Source organism: Empidonax traillii, unplaced genomic scaffold (genome assembly GCF_003031625.1).
Source record: "Empidonax traillii isolate 1590-97213 ecotype Southwest subspecies unplaced genomic scaffold, ASM303162v1 scaffold795:size289886, whole genome shotgun sequence".
Classification (NCBI taxonomy): Eukaryota; Metazoa; Chordata; class Aves; order Passeriformes; family Tyrannidae; genus Empidonax; species Empidonax traillii.
This window is the reverse complement of record NW_020955988.1, coordinates 246,195-269,705: the sequence shown is the minus strand read 5'-3', so window position 1 is coordinate 269,705 and position 23,511 is coordinate 246,195. Positions and strand designations below refer to the sequence as shown.

General features: G+C 40.2%; 1 protein-coding gene across 3 annotated transcripts; it reads right to left on the bottom strand.

Moving 5' to 3' along the window:
• Positions 1-16,713: 16,713 nt before the first annotated feature.
• On the bottom strand, positions 16,714-21,010 carry LOC114066669 (adhesion G protein-coupled receptor B3-like). Of its 3 annotated transcripts, XR_003573225.1 has the most exons (3): positions 20,322-21,010; positions 20,045-20,131; positions 16,714-17,564 (listed from the first exon to the last, which is right to left on the bottom strand). XR_003573225.1 is itself a non-coding variant. In XM_027901510.1 (2 exons), the coding sequence occupies exon 2, from the start codon at positions 17,547-17,549 to the stop codon at positions 16,770-16,772; it is 780 nt and encodes a 259-aa protein (XP_027757311.1). In that variant the 5' UTR covers positions 17,550-17,564; positions 18,784-19,285; the 3' UTR covers positions 16,716-16,769. The 3 variants fall into 3 exon arrangements, 2 of the variants coding, with proteins under 2 accessions (XP_027757311.1, XP_027757310.1); XM_027901510.1 differs by lacking the exons at positions 20,045-20,131; positions 20,322-21,010 and adding an exon at positions 18,784-19,285 and having other exon boundaries at positions 16,716-17,564; XM_027901509.1 differs by lacking the exon at positions 20,045-20,131 and having other exon boundaries at positions 16,718-17,564.
• Between the last annotated feature and the right edge of the window lie 2,501 nt (positions 21,011-23,511).

Genomic DNA, 23,511 nt, shown 5'->3' with positions numbered 1-23,511 from the left:
TTAGATTAAAGATGACTCAGACATAATTATTTTTGGATAATTTTCTCTAGAATTTTTTATTAGCTATTCTTCACATTAACTATTTTTGGCCATTCTGCACACTGTCTTTGTGATTTTCTTTGTCATTTTTCTACTAATCAGAATACTACAACCTGAAGCATGATAAAGAATAACTAAGAAACCATGGACCACTACAGTGACTGACAGGAATAATAAAACTCATTGACAACACATACACTAGCTCCAATTACCGCTCTAGCTATTTGCTGAATACTGAGATATGTACAAACTATTAGGGATCAAAACAACCTCACTATGAACCAAAGAGAAGACTGAAATAAAATACTCAATTAGTTTTACCCAGAAAAAGGGATTGGACTATATGACCTTCAAAATCTTTCAAACCTAATTTATCTATGGATCTATTTCATGTAATTTAAGAAACAGTTTGGAATCTATTCACAAAAATGGGTCTAAAAGTAGAATTTTAGCCTTAAGCATCAACTTTGAGATCTCTTCAGTTTATTATCCCATCTGGTTCCATGAAGACAATGAACTATTTTCAAATATGAAAGAACCCCAAAATCTTAATATGCATTCATATATTAAAAAAATACCTCAGTGATAATTTGAAAAACTTGAGCTCTTGTCCTCTAAGAGTGCTCAGTATCTGAATTCTGCACACCACATCACACCAGGGGAATGCTAAAATATAACCAAATCATGAATATGGACTCTTAACTTAAGTGATCTTCCAGGGATTGCCATCAGTTCTAAATGTTCAATGCAATAAAAAAAGTTGCCCAGCTAACTGTTCTCACCCATCTGATGCTGTAAACCATTCAAGCTTCCAACCTCACCTATTAGCGTTTTCCAGAGGTTTCCCAATTCTAACTTTAAAACTAGTTATATAGATTCAGAGCAGAATATTAAAAAAAATAATAATAAAATGTAAAGCTCATATGTTTATGATTTTTTTTCTAAAAGATTAAATAGAATTGTTGCAAAGAACATCAGTTTGTTAATTTCTTTTATCAGCACTGAAATGGTTGAGGGTAGCCTCAGAAACCTCTGTTGCTCTCATAAACTTTTCAAACTTACTGGTGTAGAAATAAATTACCTTTTGACAGCTGTATATCAACACTTTCTGCAAAAATATAGGAAATAATCTAATACAAGTATAAAAGAATGATTCCAAATATCACAAAAAAATAAATTCAGGTTAATGTTATTAGGAAATTTGTTTAAAGATTTTAACTGCATATTTCTCAGTGAGAGGGCATTGATTTTTTCCCAGGTTACCATGGATTTGTACATGAATGGAACTCATAATTGTTAGGACTATACAACTGAGTTCTGTGCGGTTCTGCTTATCATGTGACTAATGAGCGTTGTACACAAAAATGAAATTTCTTGGAAAACAGAAATGTGCACTCAAAGGTCATAGGGGACACCTGTGTGGACAAAGACATTTGTGTATGATATATGGCCAGAGTTCAAGATTCATGCTGCTAAATGTTCACACGGGAGAACTAGCACAACTTCAGCTGTGGCAAATATGCCAGAGACAGGGTGACTAAATAATTGAGGGAGTAATTTAGAATTCTTGAATAAAAAACAAACACCTATTGAGTAATAAAAATTAAGATTAACTGAGTAAAGACATCTCAGAGAGCAAGAGTGCTCCCAGCACCAGTGCCAGTCAAAAGCACATAGATCTAACATTGCCTTGAAAAGGTCATCAGTCCATCTGTTTCTTTGGCAGAGGTGAAAACCAGCCTACGTGGATTACTCTCTCCTAACAGTATTTAACATTCCATAATCCTCAAACCAAACAGAGACAATCCCATAAAAATCCAGGGGACAATCTAAAGCATTTCTATGCTATTGCAGACACAATGGTCTTGGAGGAACACAGTTATTATTCTGTAGTAAAAAAGCACTGATTTTAACAGTTTCTGAGCACCTAGATCTTCCAAATGAAGTAGTAAATGATATCTCAATGTAGACAATTATTTCCATTTCTCTGAGATTATAGCCTGGTTTCTTATTATTAATTTGAAACAGATATTGTACAACATAAATACAACAACATACATTGAACTATTTGTTTTAATCATTTCATTTGTAGCATATTTGTACTCACAAATGAAAGTATTTCAATGTTGTTTATAATTCATGTGATTTCAGAGGCTTCTTATGTCGTTTAGATTAAGGTACTGTCAGATTTGAGTAGACTCCATTTACACACAACAGATCTATTAAAAATGCGGTAATTATTTGTGACACTGAAACCACCGTAGTAAGAAAAATAAGATCTTTTGTATCTTTGTTTTTCTTACACTAATGAGTAACTAACTAGTAACAAAAAATAATGCTTGCTATAAATAAAATCTAGAAATTTCACTGTGAATTTCCTTTTTTTAAGAGTGTTTGTGGCTCTTTGTAGTAGGTCTTGTGCTTTAACTGACAAGAAACCAAAACCAGAGAACATGAAATCTGTTATCCTTGCCTTCAATCCTGCTAACATCAGTGGAAATCAAATACTAACGTAAGCAAAGTTGGACAAGCAACATCATTAAAATCTTCAAGATTACTGCAGATAGATTAACTCACAATATTTGCATATGGTCTAGATACCTGCTTTGGTGTCTAAAAGAGGAACAAGTAGAACTGAAAGCTTCATTTCAAGCAAGTGGTGCAGATTACCTGAAATTAGCTCCTAAAAAGCCTATGTGGGGACACCCCTGCTCCTGACAGGCCTAAATAAAGGCTTCCAGGGCTGCACACTGCACTTTGTTCTCTCTTCGAGCTTGGTCAGGGACCTAGGTGAACATTTAAACGTGCTGTGAGCCAGAAAAAGGCTGATGACCGAACCTCCACATGCTCTTGGGCAATGCTATATATCTGAGAGAGTACTGAGCTGACCCCGAAGACTTTTTGCTCTTATTCAAAAATACCAGCTACAGAAAACCATGGAGTACACCTTTCATATATAAATATGCTAAAGTAACTATCTCTTAAGGAGAAGGAGACACAAGATCATGGTATACTTAGCCTGAGGAAACTTAAGCCCTTTTTTTTCTGTTTCCTGGGATACTGCTCTCACTAGATTTATGGGGTCAGCAGAAGCAACTCAGAGGAAATAGCACAATATACTGGCGGTTGAAGTGATTGAAGTGAAGAGGGAAGACTGGGATCTGGGACACACAAGTGTAGGACACACCTACACATTGAATTCAGCTCCTAGCTTAACCCACTGCATTTTGGTTGCCCGGCTACACTCTTCCATCAGAGAAGTAATGGAACTTCCAGAAATGATTGAGGCATGGGCTGGAAGGCATACCCTGCCTTTTGTGACTGAAACCTATTTTGTGCATAAAACCAACGGAGAAAACCGGTGGAAGCAGATGGTACAGGGCAGTGGAAGAAAAGAAATGGATTTTCAGAGTTTATAACAGAGGAATCATGCTCAAAGTAGAGCATAAAACTGGGAACACTGGACTCTTCACCGACCTTCAGCTTCAACTGGTTGTGTGACTGGAGTGATGAGGAAACAAAACCAGGGGATTGAATACAGGGATTCTATTTCTTTGCCCAAGCCTGTGCATTTCTCAGGCTAACTGAAAAAAAACCGTTTTTTCTTTTGTTTTCAGGTTGGTTTTTTTTTTTTTCATTTGTAACTCCTACAAGGCTTCTGTGTTTGTTTACTTCACCTTTTTTTATGCCCTGGACACGATAAATTGTAAGCTTAGAGTACTAATAAGACCACAGCTCTATGAAAGGGCAAGCTTCTGGGAAATCTGAAGGTTTAGCCAGAAGAGTAATTTAAAGAGCTAAAAACCTAGACACAAGACAAAGCAAAGGGGAACAAAAAAGCAAAAAACGTGCTTAGAGCCAGTATAATTTCAAGGGAAGCTTAAGTATGTATAAACCTTGTGTTATGAGCTGCTAATCAAGAAGCATGCTCAGTATTTAGCTGGGAGCTCCACTGGGGCAATGTGACAATTTTTAACAGAAACTAAAAGTTACAAATACCAAATATGCTGAAATGGACTTTGTGGCCTGAGGGTCTGTCTTATGAGAGGCACAGTGTGTGATCATCCCTCAAGTTAGCATGCACATAAGGTATTCTCTGATCAACACAGCACTTTGTGTCTTCGCCAGCACATCACTGCTACCATGAGCAATGTGTGCCTGCCAAAGGAACAAAGGAGAATACCAGGGGTCTTTTTAACTCCATGCCAAAAGGATCCCTGTCCTAAAATGGAAGAATTTCCGACTGTATCACAGTACCAGACACTATCTTGGTGTCATATCACAATAGTGTCTTTCAATAAAAGACATTCAGCATCTTCAGTACTTTTTCCTCAAGAAACCTTCAGTGTACCTTATGTCTACTCTCCATTGTTTCATTTACTTATGCATTTTGAATTGACTAGTATAAAAGACACAAATGCCTTCTAAATTCTCATCTTTTCTGTTAATTTAAAATCTAATCTTCTCTTTGTGTAAAGGTCCACATAGTCTTCTTTTCAGAATACCATAGTGATTCTCCTTAATTTGCCAAAAAAAGATCACCTTTAATTAGCAGTATTCACCCTTAGTAGTCATGAAACATAAGCTCAGGACTGGTAACGATAACTAAGCTGCGAGGGAAGACAGAATGCACAAGTCTTTTAAATCCTTGATTGGTACTGGACATGTATCTAAGGCCCATGTTAACAGGGCTATGCAATTCACAACATTCTGTGCTGCTAGCAAAATAACTTGTACTTTTTGAAATAAATCTTAGCAAACATTATTGAAAATGTATTGATTTTAATGCAAAATTATTTTCTATGACTTTCTATGCCCAAATGTTTGAAGTTAAATATTGTGGTTGAAGTATACACACAATGGAAAACAGATCTTAGAAATGTAAAAAATTCTTTGACACAGCATTATTTCAAGATATTCAGTCAGGATTTTTAAAAATGATGTTTACTAACCTCTGAAATCTAATAATTGTTGGACAATGTTTCTGTAGATCACCAAAACATCCTGCATGCTTATTTTCACCCTCATGTGATCTTAGTAAATTCTAGTTTAAAGATGATCTTTTTGTTGTGTTTTTTGATATGTATCCTCACATCCTTTAGGGCCACATATTCTTGCACAGCCCATATTATAGTAAAGACTATCTTTCAATACTTCATAATTTAATTCCTTCTCCTTCTTAGGAAGAACTCCCTGACAGTGGCTGTCATCTCAAATGACTGTCAACTTTGTGTTCAGACACATGTTTCAGACACAAATACAAACCCAAACTTACACCAAAATGAGAATTAAAAAGCATCTATTTTTATAGTAGTTGTGTCAGTCATAGCCAAACATCAACCAACTGCTCCTAAAGAGATTCTTGTTTTTATGCAGATGTGTCTAGTGTGATACTATTTGTCAAATATAAATCAATAATGTGACACTACTTTTTTTTTCATCTAATGAGAAAAGATGCATGCTCTAGAATGCTAAAATTTTGCAACAAATTCCATGGTAGTTTCTGAATATATTCAACAGAAACAGAAAAAAAAAAAAGAAAAAGGTAAAATGACAGTAACCATGGTCATTCTTCATGATTCTAAATGTACTTTAGTGCAGACCTGTATCAAAATAAATACAGCACTGCCATTGCCACTGAAAAGCCTCAGGACACATCAAGTGTTTTCTGAACTTGTTCTGTTCTTCCTGAAGCTTTATTTAGCTTGTTTAATGACCAGCCAGCTACTGCCTGATTTGTTTAACTTTTGCTTATCTTTGTAGAACCATATTCTTTTTATAGACGATAGCAACAAACAGTTATTCTGTACAGAATGACACACTTATTAGCCCATCATAACAATGCAGTGCAGAAGAGCAGAGTTCTGGCAAAGAAAGAATGGTTTGAGAGCAGAGGTGTCCAAGCAGGTGTAGGGAAGGGGAGCACAGGTCTGGAAGGGCCAGTGAAAGGCAAAGGATGGCCCTGGGGATCTCAGAACCAATGAATAATACACTGATGATCAGCTAAAGCAGTGCAGACCTGGGAACTGGACAAAACTGGGGTCTAGGATAACAAGAACAAAGAATATTTATCCAACGTATATAAGACAGCTCATACATAGTAAATTAATTGATATAATTAATATATATTAATAATTATTTGATTTGATTGTTGTTGGGATTAATTTTTAATAATATTTAGAGAGATTAACATTAATAATAAAATAATGGTTTCCTGTTCTAATATTGATTAGATATATTTCAGGAACCCACAACTTCAATTGAGGGTATTTACTGGCAAACCTGCTTTTAATTAAATGCCATTTACATAAATAATGCTGTTGATTCAATGAGAATATGTATGCACAAATGAACATAAAAAGTAGGAATTTATCTGTCTAAAAAATATTTAGATGCTACATCCTGGCACGCTTGGGTACCCTGTCATGTCTTATTTGTTCTAGAAATTCAGTTATTGTAAAGTTATTGTACATGTACTAAAACCTATTTTTTTGCAACACTTCCAATTTTACATGGACAAAAATCCATTTTTCAAAAGCTTAAAAGCATGGAATAGGAGATAAATGTAAGAGTCCTTCATTCTCTTTATCTATTTCATCCGCAAAAGAAAACAATAAAAACACACTTTCACTTCAGCCACCAAAAATACCTGGGAAGAACATAGACTTGATTTTAATCATATCTATGAGGGAAAAAAAAAAACTTTCATGTTTAGCAGTGATGGCATAATCTATATATTCCAAGTACCTGTATGATGCTGATTGCAGAGCAAAACTTTGGCATACTTATCCTCATAATATCACCAGAAGGCAAGGCAGTACCATTCTAACAATACCACACAGAAAGGAACTGATGCACAGAAGCATCAAAAAGCATTTACAAAAAAAATCAAATAAATTTACATGCCTCATCATCACTTTCACGACCCACATTCCAAATGGGGGACCTCCAGAATGTTCATCCTAGGGAAGCCCACACCTGCTAGTGCTTAAGAGCCACAGGCAACATGTGCAAGGTGCACACAAGGGTCTGGGCACTTCCTTACTGTGATAAGTAGCAAACTCCTGACCGGAGTGAATCAAAAAGGTCTTAGATCGACCCAGCTCAACCAAGGTTTGCACGAGGCACAACCAGAGACTGGCATCCTCCTTTCATAATCTTCTGTGTATAAACTGCCAACGCAGAACTGAATGTCCTGTAAACAACTGCAGCACTTGGAGCAATCTGGGCTCGGTGGCTCTTTTTCTCAGAAGGTTCTGTCTCATCAATGAATAGGAATATTTTTTATTTTTCCCAAATCTGAAGCTGCCCTAATTTTTGTGAATAAATTAAAAATTCACTGGACTAAAGATAATGAATATGCAACAACTTGAACATTCATTTACAAGACAGGGAAACACTGGTTCCAGGGCTGGTTCAAATTATTTTTAAGTGCATTTAAGTACATTAAATTCTCCCAGGACAATAACTAGTAAACTTCTGTTCTGATTATAATTCTGCTTCATGAGGTATAGCCCATATCTATTGCATTTATGAACCCAAAAAACAACCCAAATAATAACACTGAAGCCCTATGGCCCTGTACATAACTCCCTCAGTTTTATCAGGTGTTGGAATTGGACAATATCCCAGCCTTGGCACCTTTCTCCCTTCCAAGGAGAGTGAAACTTCATGATCCTCTCTGTATCATTAGTGACTTCCTAGACATTTGGTGCAGACAGACCAGCTGGACAAGGCTCTGTACTCACATTACACCTGCAGTGCTGAACATTTTTCCTCCTCTCCTTTGTCAGTGTGAAGCACATCTATCAACCTTCAAACAAACCAGTATGGAGCATCTGTGTATTTGCCAATCACTGCAGATATCAGACAATGCCACAGAACAAACAAAACACTTCCAAGGATAAAAACACAGTTTGTTACAGTTCAAGTTGAAGTGCCCAGCTTTGCAGACAATTGAAATCTTCTATGTATGCAGTGCAGAAGAATATGTTCATTGGACAGAGAAGTAAACACTATAAGAAAAGGTGAACCATTTATAATTCAAAGAAATATTTTGCATGAAACCTTTGGAGTTAAGATTTTCCAAAACCCTTGAAGGAAAAATTGTTCTTGCTCAAAGCATGTGCAGTATTATTTCTCATAACCTGATTTTCTGATCTGTAATTTAAACTCTTTCTAGGTGCACTACAGGAATGAGCTACAATGGCTTCACAGACTCATCTCCAAGCACTCTATGCACACTTTCACAGCAATCTGCACCACTCTTTAATGGTCAGCAGGAAGCCCTGGATAAACACGTATCTTGGACTCTATTTTGAAGCATCTGCCAGTAATACTGCAATCAAACCTGGTACACTTGCCTAGAAACAAAGTATTATGCAACTGGCTGCTAACATATACAAAAGAGCAGGCAAGGGTAACATGTATTGACAACTTTTTGATAAACATTTTTTCCCAAGCAAATCTAAACTGTGCTGAACCAGTGTCACTGTTTCTCTCCAGCTCTTCCTTGCGCCACCCTTTGGGTCTGAGGGAGGTTTGGCTGGGCTGTTATAGCACACTCACTCAACATCAAGATCATCCAAACAAAAAAACTCAAGGTGAATAGTTTTCTTCTTGGTTGGTGTACTGACATAACTAAGGAAAGGAGTAAAGCCATAGCCAGCAATGGGGCCTCAGAAGCAACTTGTGATGACAAATCTCAGTTGGTGACACTGGTTAACATATTCCTACTTAACATAAGGTATTTCCAATGCTAGTTAGGAGTGTTAAGGTTAGAATTCCTGTTAATCTTTATTTTTCACAGCTAAGAGTTGGAGAATTGCTCTTTGGATTCTCCATCCTCTCATAGTCCTTCACTGAAGATGTTCAATAGCATGTAACTATCAACTGTGGCTAAGAGTTATAAACCATGCCATGAACAAACACTGTCCCTGCAAAAGAATGAACTAGCAGTACATGATGAACAACAGGTACCAAAGTCAGCTCTCAAAATGTTTTACATCTCCTGAAGAATTAAAGAGAGCAAATTGGTGAAAATTGAGCCAAAGTCGGTAACATGTTTTTCCCATTGTCAGCAGTTTTCTATCAAGCTACCAAAAAATGGATGGGATTCAAATTTCGTTCTGTGGTTTTGCCATTTCTAGGAGATATAAATAAAATTTTGACTTAATAACTGAAAATAACTTGCTTCCAAATTTCAGTTGCACGCATTTTTAGCACTATCAAAGAAATAGTAATTTGAGTATGCTGTATGTCTCTTTTTCCCTTCAGACAATGAAGAAACAAAAAGCCAAGAAACTGAAGTAAAGTACAGAGAGGGACAGACTAATCAGTTAAAACTGAAAGAAATGCAACAAACAGTAAAAAAATGTTGGGTGGGTTTTTTTGTGGTTTTGTTTGTTTGTTTGTTTTAAGTACATCTGCTTCACTCTACTGAATGTCAACGATTGTTTCAATAGTAAAACTGCAGTGGAAAAAAGTCTTTATAAATAAAAACTATGAAATAAATCGCTTCTGGTAGTGGGAACACATGCTATTACTGTTTCACACCTCTTCCACGGGCTCTAATCTAATCTGCATTTAGACCAAATTATATTGATACGATGGGGAATTTGTCTTGAGTAAGGATGGCAATTTGGCTTTTGCAGAGTAAAGTAACAACACTGATCTCATACAGTTATTGATTGCTTTTACTAATTCTGATGGTGGCTAGTCCATCAGAAAACTGTGTCAGTAATTTGACAAAAACTTTGTTTGTAACTTCTCTACAAGATTAACAAAAATGAGAATGACTTTGAAACATTTGACTATCTTCCTCCTGAGATTAAACTAGCATCAGAAGGGGCTCAAATGCTGAAATATTCATAAATCAGTGATGCATAATTTGTAAATTTGTACTTTATATCATGTACAACTTTCTCTGTCCTAAAGAGCATTTTATATTTCTTGTTAACAGTGAATGCAAATAATGCTCAATGGAATTCTGCAGTGACCTTTGTTTTATTACAATTACTGCATATTTATAAATGAACAACTAAACTTCAATTTGAGAGCTACAACAACTTTGAGTTGGAATCCTTTGATAAAACACAACTGAATAAACTTCATAAAATTAATTCCCTAAGAAGAGAAGAATCAAGTCTCCTCTGAAAATTCCTCTGTGTATACCCACACACAGAGCAGATTTTTTCCATGCTTTTGGAAGTAGAAAACTAAACAAAACAGCAATATGGATAGATTTGAACAGAAGAGGATAAATTGTCTTAAAAAGAACAGAACAGAACAGACTGGATGTAATACATCCTCTAACCACTGTATTATATAAATGTATAAAAGAGAAATACATATGTATAAACCATTGCATAATAATAAGAAATACAGTACCTGCATTATGTCATAATATAATTCCATATAAAGTCACTGAGACTTAAAAACTGAAATCCCACTCCCAGTACGTAAACAGAATCACCATAAACTTCTGCTAATGGCTGTTCTACACTGGAACACTTCCATATTTGTTGAAAGCACAAGCAAATCAGAGGACAAGGTCTAAATTACAGTGAACATATTGTGCATCTTATCCACCCAGACAAGGGGTAATGGAAGTATTTGAAGAAAAAAACAATAGAATATTGGTATGAGAAGGTCAAATAAAGAAGGCATGACTGGTTTGAAATATCTGATGGTACAGGACTCAGTACTATCAAGCACTTCTTCACTGGAGGCAGCAGCAAGCGAGTTTGAATTCTGTTCCTACTTTGGATATTTGTTTTGACTTCATTCTGAACACTTAATTTCTTTATATACCTCGCCCATTCTTTATCACCGGTTTCTATTTATGTTCTGGGCACTTAAGAGCTGAGGTTTCTAGCAGTGTTTGTGTCCAGCTGGGAACAGGTCTCTGCAATGTCTGAGTGTGATAATGTACATAAATGGAGGTTTAATTCAAGCAAAAAATACAGGTTGTGGAACTGAAATCCTGGTTTTGGTTATAACATACTATTCAACTGAAGCCATGAATGTTTTGAAGAAACAATGAGCTGATGAAAAACTTATATTCAGATCCTATATAGGACACTTATGATCCCTCTGAAGGCAAACATTAGACTGAAGCAGAGTGACCTCTCCCACAAAATTAGTAATATACCATCTGGTTAGTGTGAGAAATGCTGAACAAAATACTGATAGAACCTGTGATTCCTAAGAAATTACCATGCAGATAAGAGAGCCGAGTACATTTACTAATAAAGTATTTAAATAACTGGAAGCAAAGCCATTTATTTAGGGTTTTTTTTTTTTTGCTGTAAAGCAAATAGTCTGGGTATTTTCCTTTTTGAAGATATCAGAAAATTCACTTATGGGTTGATCCAAATCCCACTGAATTTCATATACACATACGAAATGCTGATTAGTCTTGCACACAAAGTTCTACACTTACATCAAAACAAGAATTTTCATAGTTTACTGAAGTAAATCAGGTGGAAATGATCAATACAGCACAAAGTACAATCACTGGTGATAATCGCATATAATACTTGAAAACAAAGATAGGCCTTATTGATTAAAAGAGATTCTGATCATTAATGCTTTTTCTACAGCGCATCACTTCAAAAAAACAATTTGAAGTCAAACTTGCATGACTGTGATAAAGCATTCTATTTATTCTGAGTGGCTCCGAGTGACTCAAATATGTCCTAAAAGTATAAATTTTTACGGTGATCATTTTAGTTTAGCAAAAGAAGTCAAAAAGGGCATTTTATAAAGCACACTGGAATCCACAGGAGATTTTAAAATATTTTTCTTCCACTGGGAACCAGATTAACAAAAAGAATGCCTTTAACTGATTTTGTGATGTTTTTGGCCATGAGCATTTTAGGAGGGACAATATTTATGTAAAAAAAAAAAAATACTTAAAGTGAAATTATTTTTCTTTACAGTCTAGATTTTTACTGACATCAAACTGCTTGTAACAGAGTGATAACAAGATGCTCATGACCTGCATGGTAACAGGTTATTTTAGAGTATCAGTTTAAAGTTTGTAAACAATATTTTGTAAGTCATAATAAAAAATACCTTTCATGCAAAATTAAAAAGTATGTTCTTCCCTTACTGCTTATCTTCCTTTGTCCCCTTGAACTCATGAATAAATGAGCCACAGCAAGCAGCAGGATATAAAAACTATTAAGAGTCTTCCAAGTATGTTACTATACTCATTCAGTATTCTGGACAACCGTTTTTATCTATTTTGGATTTTCTAAGTTTTGCTTTAATCATTGCACACTAAATACTAAATAGCCCTCTAGAAGTGTAAGGTTGTGGGACTCCATTTTGTAGTTTTTGTTGTTACTAGACAAAGCCTGCACTGATTTCACAGTTTAAATCCTCTGATGGGGCCATAATATGACATGGTATTACTGATTATGACTTCCTGACTAGGGATGTCCAGCCTACTCACCCAGCTTGTGATCTCTGGGTATGTGGTGAATATTATTAATTCATCCTAACTGTGTGCAACAGGAATCAGGCATTCATGGAATGATATATAAGTAAAAGCATATGTGTCATGAAAGCTCCACAAAACTATCTACATCCTACATCTTACTAGTTTTCAACAGTGTGGCATAAATTATTTTAATCCTCTGTTAAGAGGATTAAATAAATAAATAAATCATTACTGAATACTACGATGCTGGTACATAGTGCGGTGTTAGAATTTGTTACAAAGTAGACCAAAGTTACATTTCTAGCATAATAAAAAAATCCCCACTAAAACTACTTTAGACTGTCTGAATGAAACATAAAAGATTAAGCCTGGAACTCCAAATACTGAGATTAAATGAATGTGAGGATCCCCTCTCTTCTCCTGTTGGAAGTAAGAAGACAAGAAATTAATTCAGTTGTTTAAGAGGGTCCCATTCAGATTTGGCAGTAAAACATGGGGGAAAACTGTCTATAGTTTCTGTCTAAGTAATTTTTATAAAACCCCACAATAATATTCCAGTTTTGCAATGGCCACAGAAAGAAAAGACATTTTGGGATTTTCTTGTCCTTGTTCAGAAAATTGTATGGATTGACTACATGCCAAGGTTTTACAGGTCCACTAGATTTGGAACTGAGTCCTGTCTTATAGACAGAAACTTCATGACACAGTTCAGTCACGGCACTGAAAATCAAGAGGACAAAATCCCCATAGCCCGTAAATTCAGGACCCCATAAGAGTACTGAGATCTATTTGCAAATGCTTTGATCTAGGCTAAGCATCTCAAATGTAAGGCTACAGAAACAGATCTAGATACAAAGAAACCAGGTCTTAGTGAAAATGCAGTGATATTCAATATTGCTTTAATCAATGACACCTAAGATAATCTATCTACAGAAGAAATGCTGAATAAACCACCTTATTTCCAAACTATTTTATTAAAAAGTAACAGTTATAGTTTCTTTTTTTGACCTAGTTCCTTTTATTGTTCAGCACTTCAGCACATTTAGAAACACAATCATCCATTGTATACTTGTCATATCTTTTGTAAAATGCAACACTTCTTAAAAAGGAAAAATACTGACTTTCATCCATTTCTCTAAGCCATTTGTCAAATTCAAAATTTCAGAGATTCAAAATAGAAACAGTAGGCTTTAATCTAAATGCTCTCTATTCTAAAACAGGACTGAAAATAGTTTTGGGAAGAGATTTTGCACTTCATACAGTCAAGCTTGATGAAAGCAAATCTGAAGGATAGAAGGGTTTTCATAATACTGTAGAAAGCTGTCAGGTCTCTGCAATTCCTTTCCAAAAATCATTGCTAGGCAACGTCAGTATGAAACCTAAAAGTAATACACAAATTCATAAAACAGAGTCTTATCAAATCCAGAGCACTTTCTCAATAGTAAACTCCATTCTCTTTAAAACTCAACTTGCACTGGCAAAACTGTGCTTTCTGTTGTCACTAAGAACCCTAACAACCATTCTCTTACTTATTGGTCTACCTTATTTATGCTACTTGTGCCAATATAACTTGAATCAGATTGTCTGTGAAAACAAAATTTGTATTTCTTGCCTTAATGTTTGTTGACAGAAGTGATGAATTGCATCATGTTTGTGGCAAGAATGTTCTACATTTTGATCCCTCAATAAAGCTTTCAACTGAACTACAAACTAGCTTTATACAGACAAATACACTGACTGATGTGCCTAATGAATGTGACTATATCTACAGAAAAGAACGACTCAACACACCTCTCTTGCAGATTTTTAGCCTTCTGAGGAACAGGAAAAATGCTTTAAACACTGAGTGGAAGATAAAAAAAACCAAAAAAACCACACACACACAAAAAAAAAAAATCCCAAAAAAACCCTTACTGCTACTGAGAAACACTGTTAGGCTTAATTTGCAAACTGATTATAACTACGAGTAACAATCTGATGACTGATTTCCAAGTGCATTAAAGCAATTAAAGTGTGAAATAATTTTAATAATGTTAAAATTCTCAGCAACACCCAAAAAACCCACTAAATACAGTGAAAAGCAAGCAAAGCAAACCTTCTACCTACCATGTGAAATTTCCACCCCCTCTAACAATGCCATTTCTGAAGCTCATATGCAGGAAAACGCACAAGTAGGGGCAAGAATTAAAATATGCCTGTAACTGGAAGCAAAATATGCTGGGAACGTGTTTCAAAATTTAAGGGAAGAAAAAAACAAAATAAGTGTTTGCCCTAACTTTCCTCTGTTCTTTCCAATAACCACCTTTCTGAAGTAGATGCTTTAACCTGGAGACACGCATCCCCTTGGAATTTAGCATGTTTTGGAGAAAGATGTGAAAGCACGCGGTGGCCTATGCACTCCCTGTGCCCGCGCTCCCTCGTCCCCGGCCCCACCAGGGACGTGGATTGCCTTAGGATGGTAATCAGAGCCAGGGGCGGAGGAGGAGGGGATAAATGCGCCTTTCTCCCTCGGGGGCACTGCTTCCCGCGGCGCCGGGGCAGCGACGGCTGCTCCGCCCGCCCCTCCGCGGGGTCCCGCTGGACCCTGGTGAGGCTCAGAACGTGGAGCGACCCCCGCACCGCCCCTCCGGTTCCTGCGCGCGTTCCGCTCTGCGGCGTTCCTATTTTCTAGAGGGCTCCGTGGCTCCCCCGTGACTCCCATTTCTCACACAGCGCAGACCGAGGGAGCGCAGGCGGTGCCTCTCGCCCGTGGCCGCCCTCGGGCGCTGCGAGCCCTGCGCGCCGGGCGGGGGAGGCGGAGGCGCCCCCGCGCAGCGCCCGGGGCTCCTGCCCGGCTCCGCCTGCTGCGGCCGGGCCTGCCTCCGCCTCCCTGGGCAATAATTAGCTCTAAACGATGTTAAATACCATCCCTGCCGCCGCTTCTCTGGGAGGTTTTTACAGCAGCCGAGCCTCCCCCGTCCGTTAGGATCGTTCTGTTCCCGGGATGCTGGGTGGCGGGAGAGGCGCGGAGCCGCAGGACACCGAAAGTGTCCCCCACCCCTCCCCCTGCCCTGCCCTTGGCCGCTGGCTCCGCGGCAGCTGGAGCAAGTTCAGCTTTTCTTCTCCCACAGCACTGGGGCTTGGCTGCCCTTAAAGAAAATCCTCTCCTAACAACGTGTCAATGTTACATTCCTCCACAAAGCAACTTCTATTAGGGGGGCTGGGAGCTTGGCACTGCCTCGGCACAGACTGAGAGCTTTGTGGCTATGCAAAAAACAAGGAGAGAAGGAACATTTCCTGCATTAAAATGCAATACCCGAAGCTCGATAATTTATCCCCCCGTCCCCCATTCCCGCATGGCAGCTCTGAAGCACCCCCTCGCACATAGGTTGCAGCCAGAGCCTCCCAGCTAGGTTCAACCCATGCCTCTCCTGCCTTGCAATCCCCTAATGTCCTTCCCAAAATCACCCTCCCCAGCCCGACCTCTCCAAAATATCAGGCTAACACAAGAAGTATGTAGCAGAGGACTGCCACGTTAATTGCTGGACCCCTGTCTTCCCACCGTTCCACAGCTATGCCCTTTTTCCAGCAGGGACATGAAGCAGCTGCTGGGAATGACACATCAATCCCCCCCTCCCCCTCCTCTCTAATACTGCAATGAGATTCTGAGCCTTCATCTCCGGGAGCCAAAGCTGCCTGGAGAACAGGTGCAGCAGCAGCCCCCAGCCCCTTTGCAGAGCTCCCAACAGGTTAAACCAGCACGTCCTGCCTGCACAGTGTCTCACATCTCCAGGTATCTCAGGCAGAGGGTTCACCCTGAAGAATTGCATTTGCTTTTGGGTTGGTTTTAGGTAGTTGAGTTCTGGCCCAGTTGGGACCAGGTGACCCGAACATGGTAAATCTCTTGGTCTTTTGTCAGGTTGCCTGCATGCCTTTGGAAATGTTTTCCTTGCAAAGTTGAGAGAGCATATCAAGAGGGCCAAGGTTTGTAGCTGGGTGGTTGCAGTAAAGAGGTGGTGAGGGGGAAAGGGATTCCTGGCTCACAACCTGTGGGAATTACTGTAAGTGAGGCCTTAAAACAGATGGATCTCACTTGTAAGGAGTTTCAACAGTGCTCAGCATAACTATATGCTGAAGCCTAGATCAGTTTAGAAATGAAAATGCAGCCTTCCCTGCCTTGAGGGAATGTGCATCTTCTCCAGCCCTTTTGCCTCGTCTAGAGGAGAGCCAGAGTGGAGAGCAGCTCAAATGAATGTGAGTATTAAGGAGAGCCAGCAGCTGGGCTTACACACTGGCATGGCATTCAGCCCCCCTCCAAGAAGCACCTACCTTCTTTTGGCGGCCTTTTGGCTTCTCTGGTGAGATTGCAGACCTGGGTGGTTTGCAGCTCCTGGGTCAGGCAGCCTTCTGTCTGCTCGTTGAGGGGCAGCACCACGTTATTGAGCAACACCAGGGACTGGTCGTCTATTCCCCATTCTCCCAAATGCTGAGGGCAGGTGCATTTTGTATACATGATCCCACAGGACTCAGTTCTCCCGTTCTCGGATTTCAAGCAGCTCTCCAACCAAGTGCATAACACATGGCACCCAAACTGGCTTGGGCTCACCTTGTTCAACACCAAAAATTCAAAGAAGGATTTTTGGTCTTCTTCTTTTTTGTGTAATCCCAGGAAGTTGATAGGATAGACGCGACGTATCTGAATAAAATTCTTATCATACTGCAGAAATACAAAAGCATTCTTGGAATTGCAGAGCTGCATTATAGAATGGTTATTCTTTAAAAGATCCTTTATTTTTTCATGGGAAAAATGATCAAACTGATAAGCCAAGAGGGAAAAGTTGGAGCATCTGAAGTCCTTTTTGGAAAATTTCAGGTAAATACTATATTTGGTTGGATCTGGGTTTTCCAGCGTCCAAGTGCAGTTTGTGAAGTTTTTAGGAAACATTTCACTTACAGAATACGATCCATAAATGACCCCCTTCACCAACGTGGAACACCAGAAGTCTTGGGCAGCATTAAATCCAAACATAACCAGTAGATAGGTGGAAAATATATAAATCAGCAAATTACGAACAGCCTTCATCCTATGTCATTTGGCCTGCAGGAGATGAAATGAAATAAAAATGCAAGTAGAATTCTTCACGCATAGAAAACCAAACTCCTTCCAATATTCGAGCCAGCTGTTTTCAAGCTTGCAGTTAGAACCCCTTTCAGAAAGAAGGGCAGGTAATTTTTATTTTATAACGCAAGGGCCGGGGTTGCCGCTGTGTTCACAGCGCCATCATGTGGCCACCGCGACAGACACGTCTTCCATAGGCAAATTAAAACTCAACATCTATTAGATTATTAATAGGAACGTCCTCTCCTCTCTAGGATGTAGTCATCATGGCGTGGACTAGAACTGCTCAACTTAAGCAAAAGCCTAGATGCCTTACCCGACAGACCAAGAGAGGGGAAATTTATTTATTTATTTCTTCAAAAAGTAAATAAGTAATCTGCTTTAGTCATATATGCACATGCAGATTTTCACCGGAATAGAACAAGAAAACTGGTAGCATTTGTTGTTATACATTATTTTTCTATTAAGTCTGAGAAGTAACTGAAGAATTACAGCCATAATTTAAAAATGCACAAATTACTATTTGTCACAGATGGAACATTATCTCCCGTATGCCTACATGCCTTCACCCCGGCCACCTGGTATATAGAGATCTCTATAAAAACGAAACTCAGGCAGCAAATACTGAGATTAATGTAAATTTTGACACTACTGAAGAAAGAAACAAACAAAAAAAAAGATTAAACTATTGCTGGTCTGACACTACCACTAAATGACAGCTTTTTAAGATAATAGTTTCAATAGCTTCAACCTTTAAGGATATATAAAATAGTTTACAGTATTAGTATCTACAACCAGCAGCTCTATATAGCTGGCAGTGCCACAGTAGGATCTCTGCACCTATTGGACTGCACTTGCCCTCTTATTACAAATATCTTGCATTGTTCTGATTAGTTCCTGTGTTTTGCAGCCGTGTGCTTGAACAATGAAAGACATGCTACATTTTCTCTGCTAGTATCTCCAAATAAAGCTGTCTTACTGCACCTGTCAACCCTCACAACCTCCACATGCTCTGTTCTCATAACAGTGGCCTAGGTTAATACAGCAAACCTTAGTTATATTTATCTCTGTAACAATACCAAAAGAAATTCAAATTGACCGTTTTCATTATTAACCTTTGAGAAGTTGCTTGACTCTTACAAATGAGTAGCTTTTTGCTTTCTTCTCTTAAATGCAAGCAGAAAGCAGTGATACTAACCTAATTTCAAAACTCTCTAAATTGAGGTCTCTTCCACTGTTGCTCAGTAAGCAGAGGCAGACATACACACAGGCACCGTTACTGAGTTTTGATGTGTGTCTTTGCCCAGCTTTTCATCTCCTCACCAAACAGCAAGGCATCTTCTGTTTCCCATTGCGTAACACACAGCAAGTCACCGGATTAAGCTCCCTTGAAGAGATTTTCGTATCTCCTAGATTATAATGCAAACTCTGAATCCTGAAATGGGCAAAAAGCAGCACCAACTCTAACCCTCTTTATAGCAGAGGTTTTTAAAAAAAAAAAAAAAAAAAAAAAAGGCAGAGCTGCTGCTGGGTCTATCCATACAGTCAGATTTTCTGCTTTCTGAGCATCCATCTCAGTGAATAACATGGTCCTCCTTCTCCAAATAGGGTTGGTACAGCATTTAAGGTTTTAAGAAACAGAAACTTATTGGGAATTCTGGAAACAATTTCCCCTTTGCTGAAGCACTTTGCAGGCAATGCAGTTCTGCGCAGTGTTATTCAGGATGGTGTAGGCGTTGAAAGCCAATGTGACAATAAGTGTCTAAATTAAGAATTCCACCCATGAAAAAGGATTAATTTTATAATCTGGAAAGCAGAAAGGGATCTTATTTACTTTTCCGTTTGAAAGGGAAAAAATGCCTCTGACTTTTCCCATCCTATGTAATATCTGCACTAGAAAAATAAAGACGTCTGCAGTGCTAGGCTGTTTTCTATGAAGAAATGTAATCAGCCGTCATTTTAGTTGTGCATTTGTTCATACAAGGCTACAGAAACACAAGAGTGGCTTAATCTCTCTCTCTCTGTGTGCATTATACACACACACACATGCACAGAGACACACGATCTGAGTGTGCCGGCAGCATTTCAGTTAGTTTGCAGTATAGCTAGATGTAGAATGAATCTGCTCACTGAAAGGATTAAACACTCAGATTAAAAAGATCTTTCTTGTCCATGGAGGAGGGGGTTAAAGAACGGCCACAGAGGTTTAAGGCTGCCCATTTGGGTAGGGGGAGAATCCTCTTCTGCTGAAAAGAAACGGGCATTTAGTTTGGATATTCCCCAAACTGATTTTCTAGGTGACACTGTAGTTTAGCCGAACATAGACGGCGCCATCACTCCATTTATTTTTTTTTCCCCAGCAGAAGACCCACTGACTTCTCTTATTTTAACTTCCTATTAACCTAACATCCCCCCCCCCCTCCTCCCCTCAATCCAAATTACCCCAATCGTGCACAAACCTCAGGTTTTCTCGGTCTCGCTGGAAATTACTCTCAGGGAAGCAGACCTGTCGCAAGACGGACTTCTCTAACTTTTAAACTGCAGCGCTGAAGTAAATGCGGAGATCATTTCGTATGTGCTGTCTCTCTCTCTCTCTCTCTCTCTCTCTCTCTCTCTCTATCTTTCAGCAACAGCCTGTCCCCCTCCTCCGCCGCCTCCTCCCCGGAATCCCAAACTAAAAGCTCTCCAGTCGTAATCCCTGGAAATGGGAAATGGAAATGCCCCGGGCACCCTTACCTTCCACTCCGAAAGCTGTCAGGCTATTTCTCTAAAACACTAGCACCACAGGCACACGTCCCAACAACAGTGATGGAGAGATTCCCCTTCTGACGGAAGCACCGTTTCCCATTTTTCCCGGCTCAGGTTCAAAACCAAGATTAAAAAAAGCAGCAGAAGATAAAAAACGCAGCGAGAAAATCCCCGCACGCCACACGCACACCCCACCGAGGAAAAAAAGCAGCTTTGCCTCCGGATCCACCAAATCCAACCACATGAAGGGAAAAAGGAAAAAAAAAAACCAACAACAAAAAACAACCACCTCAAACCAGCGAGACTGCAGGGGAAAAAATGGAAGTGGCTGAGCAAGCGAAGGTTTTTTTGTTTGTTTGCTTTTTTTTTTTTTTTTACTTGAAACAAAGTCCCAGCACAGCAGCCCGATGCACGGCGATGCCAGGCAGTCGACGGTCTGAGAGAAGGACTAAGGCGCTAGTGCGGATTTGTTGGTGGGTTTTGTTGTTGTTGTTGTTATTACTAATAGACTTATTCCTCCTTCCTCCCTCCTCCTCCTCCTCCCCCCCCCAGGCACTAATGGCCGGACAGCGGCGGGGGGGTCCTTGGCTGCCGATGTCGGGGAGCGGTGCGAGCGCTGCCGGGCGCGCAGGGAGCACGGCGGGACCGGGAACGCGTCTGTGCCGCTGCGTGTGGCTCCGGGTGCGCGCCCGTGTGCGCGCCCGCGCGTGTGCGAGCGCCCGCCCGCCCCCGTGAGTGCCGGGCCGTGAGTGCGCGCATGTGCGCGGCCCCCGCCGGGGCTGTCTGCGTGCGCGCCCCTGCGCCCCGCTCCGCGCGCGTCCGCGCGTGTGCACGGCGCGGCCCCGACACTGACACCGACCCCGGCGGGCGGGCCTGCGGTGCGTTCCGCGCGTCCCCGATGCGCGGCCCCGAGCGCGCCCCAGAAACGCTGCTGGCCGCGCACTGAGAGGGGTGTTCTGTGCGCCGTGCTCAGAGCTGGGGCTGCGCCTCGGCGCAGGAAAAACCCACGGGCGGGGAGCGAGGGAAACGGGGACGCCGGGGCGGGAAGCCCGCGCTTGATCTCCCTCCTCTTGTTTTTATTTCCAAAGCACAATCCCCCCCTCGCCGCAGCCCCAGGAGCTGCCGGCTCGGCCCCGCGATGCAGATTAACTGATACAGTGCTCCCGGGATAAACTCGCTCAAATTGCCGCCCGCCTTTGACTGGAAACAATAGCAATTTCCTCAGAGCGGCTGCAATTAACGCCGTGTTTGTTCCCTGGCAGAGATAAGGCTGTGCCCGATTCCGGCCGCATCCATTGCCCGGCCGCTGCCGGCCGCCCTCCGCACGGGAGGGATGGGGAAGCCGATGGGTTTCCCGGAGCTGTGCCCAGTGCCGGGTGCTTGGCACGGGAGAGACACTGCCCCCGCTGCGAGCGGAGTTTGAGAGGCGACAGCGGCTAAAGTGCTCCCGGTATCAGCGTGTGGGGTCCGACAGAAGGGGGAGGTTTGTGGAAAGAGACGTGCCACAGAGAGGGCATCCTCCCCACCCCCCCCTTTTTTTTTTTTTTTTAATTATTATTTTGCTACAGCTGGGTAGGGTTGGATACGCTTTTTTTTCCCCTCCCCTCAGGCTGGGTCCCTCCCGTTCCTCAGGGCGAGTTGGGTTATTCTCTGGCCCTTCCCGCTGGCGTGAGATATTGGGGCAGTCTACACGACAACAGATATCCGGCGTGAAAATTAGGAGATGACATTTTAATAAATGCTGCTGTCAGTCAGCTGCGCTCAGCCTGGCTGCCGTGCACTCCACCGCTGCCATTCTGCACAGAACACAAGGCCCTGCTGAGGCTGTGGGGCAGTACTGCCCCTCCACACCTTCTAAGTTCATATGTAACGTGGCTATACGACCTCCCACCCACACCGAAAATGAAAGTTTCTGGAAAGCTTCCAAACCAATCAGTCCTTAAAGTAGACTGTTTTCTCCCCTACAACCCCGTTCCAGATCCTGTAAGGTGTGAATTCCAATAATACAGAGCTTTTATGATTACAATTACACGCTGCACAAATTCTGATCAGAGGTATTGCTGGTCACAAAGCACTTGACCAAAGTAAACGAAAACACAGTTATAGCTTTTTACTGTATTTTCCATAGGTACAAGCTGTAAACCACATCCCTCATAGCTTTTACAATCGTAAATACTTTATGTCGCTGTTGTCAAAATAAAACAAAAAATATCTGACCAAGGACAATGTGGGAGATATGCAGGATCTGCCCAGCAAATGCAATGCAATGAAAACTGAATTGCTACTGGCTTAGAGATAATCTTATTCTCTCAGATTTGGTGACATTCCATACTGGGTGACATTCCATGTGGGTGATCATCATGTTGCTTGAAATACTTCAAGGGAATTTTGGTCCATTGACAGGGTGATATGAAGAGAATAAATCAGAGGTGTACACACAATGCATTTATATAGCATTTAAATGCATTTATTTAAATACTTTTTTCATCTCCTCTATATTAGATGAAGAACTGGGGGATAAGTCACAAAAAAACCATCCTGAATGAACTGTTTCACCTGTTCCCATAGCATTGGCAAGTTGTAGTGCCTTTCATTGTGAGTGGAAATGAAAAAATAATAAATGCACAATATATGGTAAACTACTGTCTTTAGAAATCTCTTAGATATTCCAACATGGTGACTAATTTGCACTTTTCAATTCTGTGAAGACTCCTTAGACTCTCTGTCTACAAATTGAAGGAAAGGGTGGAAGTCGCACAAAGCATTCTTAGGTGAATGATGGGAGCTGAAGAACAGAAGGATGGGATGGGATGGGATGGGAACACAGAGCACTCTGCAGATTTCTTTACAAGATTTACTGCAATTAGACTTGAACAATGCAGGTTTTAATGACTGTTAACTAACTAAAATAAGCTATACCATTTTTCTAAGTATACAAATATCCATGATCCACTTGCAGGTCCCTTTCTTCTTGGACTGAGGCCAACTTGAGAAATAATTTTGTTTGCCAGGTGTCATGCAACATTTGAGATAAGAAAAACCTGGCATTTTGATAGTCTAGAAGTGAGAGTCAGGATATGTTTAAGTTTGCAAAATATAAATAAATAGAAATGGGACAGTATGTTTGTTTAATTTGGGCATGCAGATCATTTGTGTTTGGAATGGTACTATTTGGTAT

Bases quoted from the DNA above. Each gene is read 5' to 3' on its own strand.
- LOC114066669 (XM_027901509.1), bottom strand. From the start codon at position 17,549: ATGAAGGCTGTTCGTAATTTGCTGATTTATATATTTTCCACCTATCTA.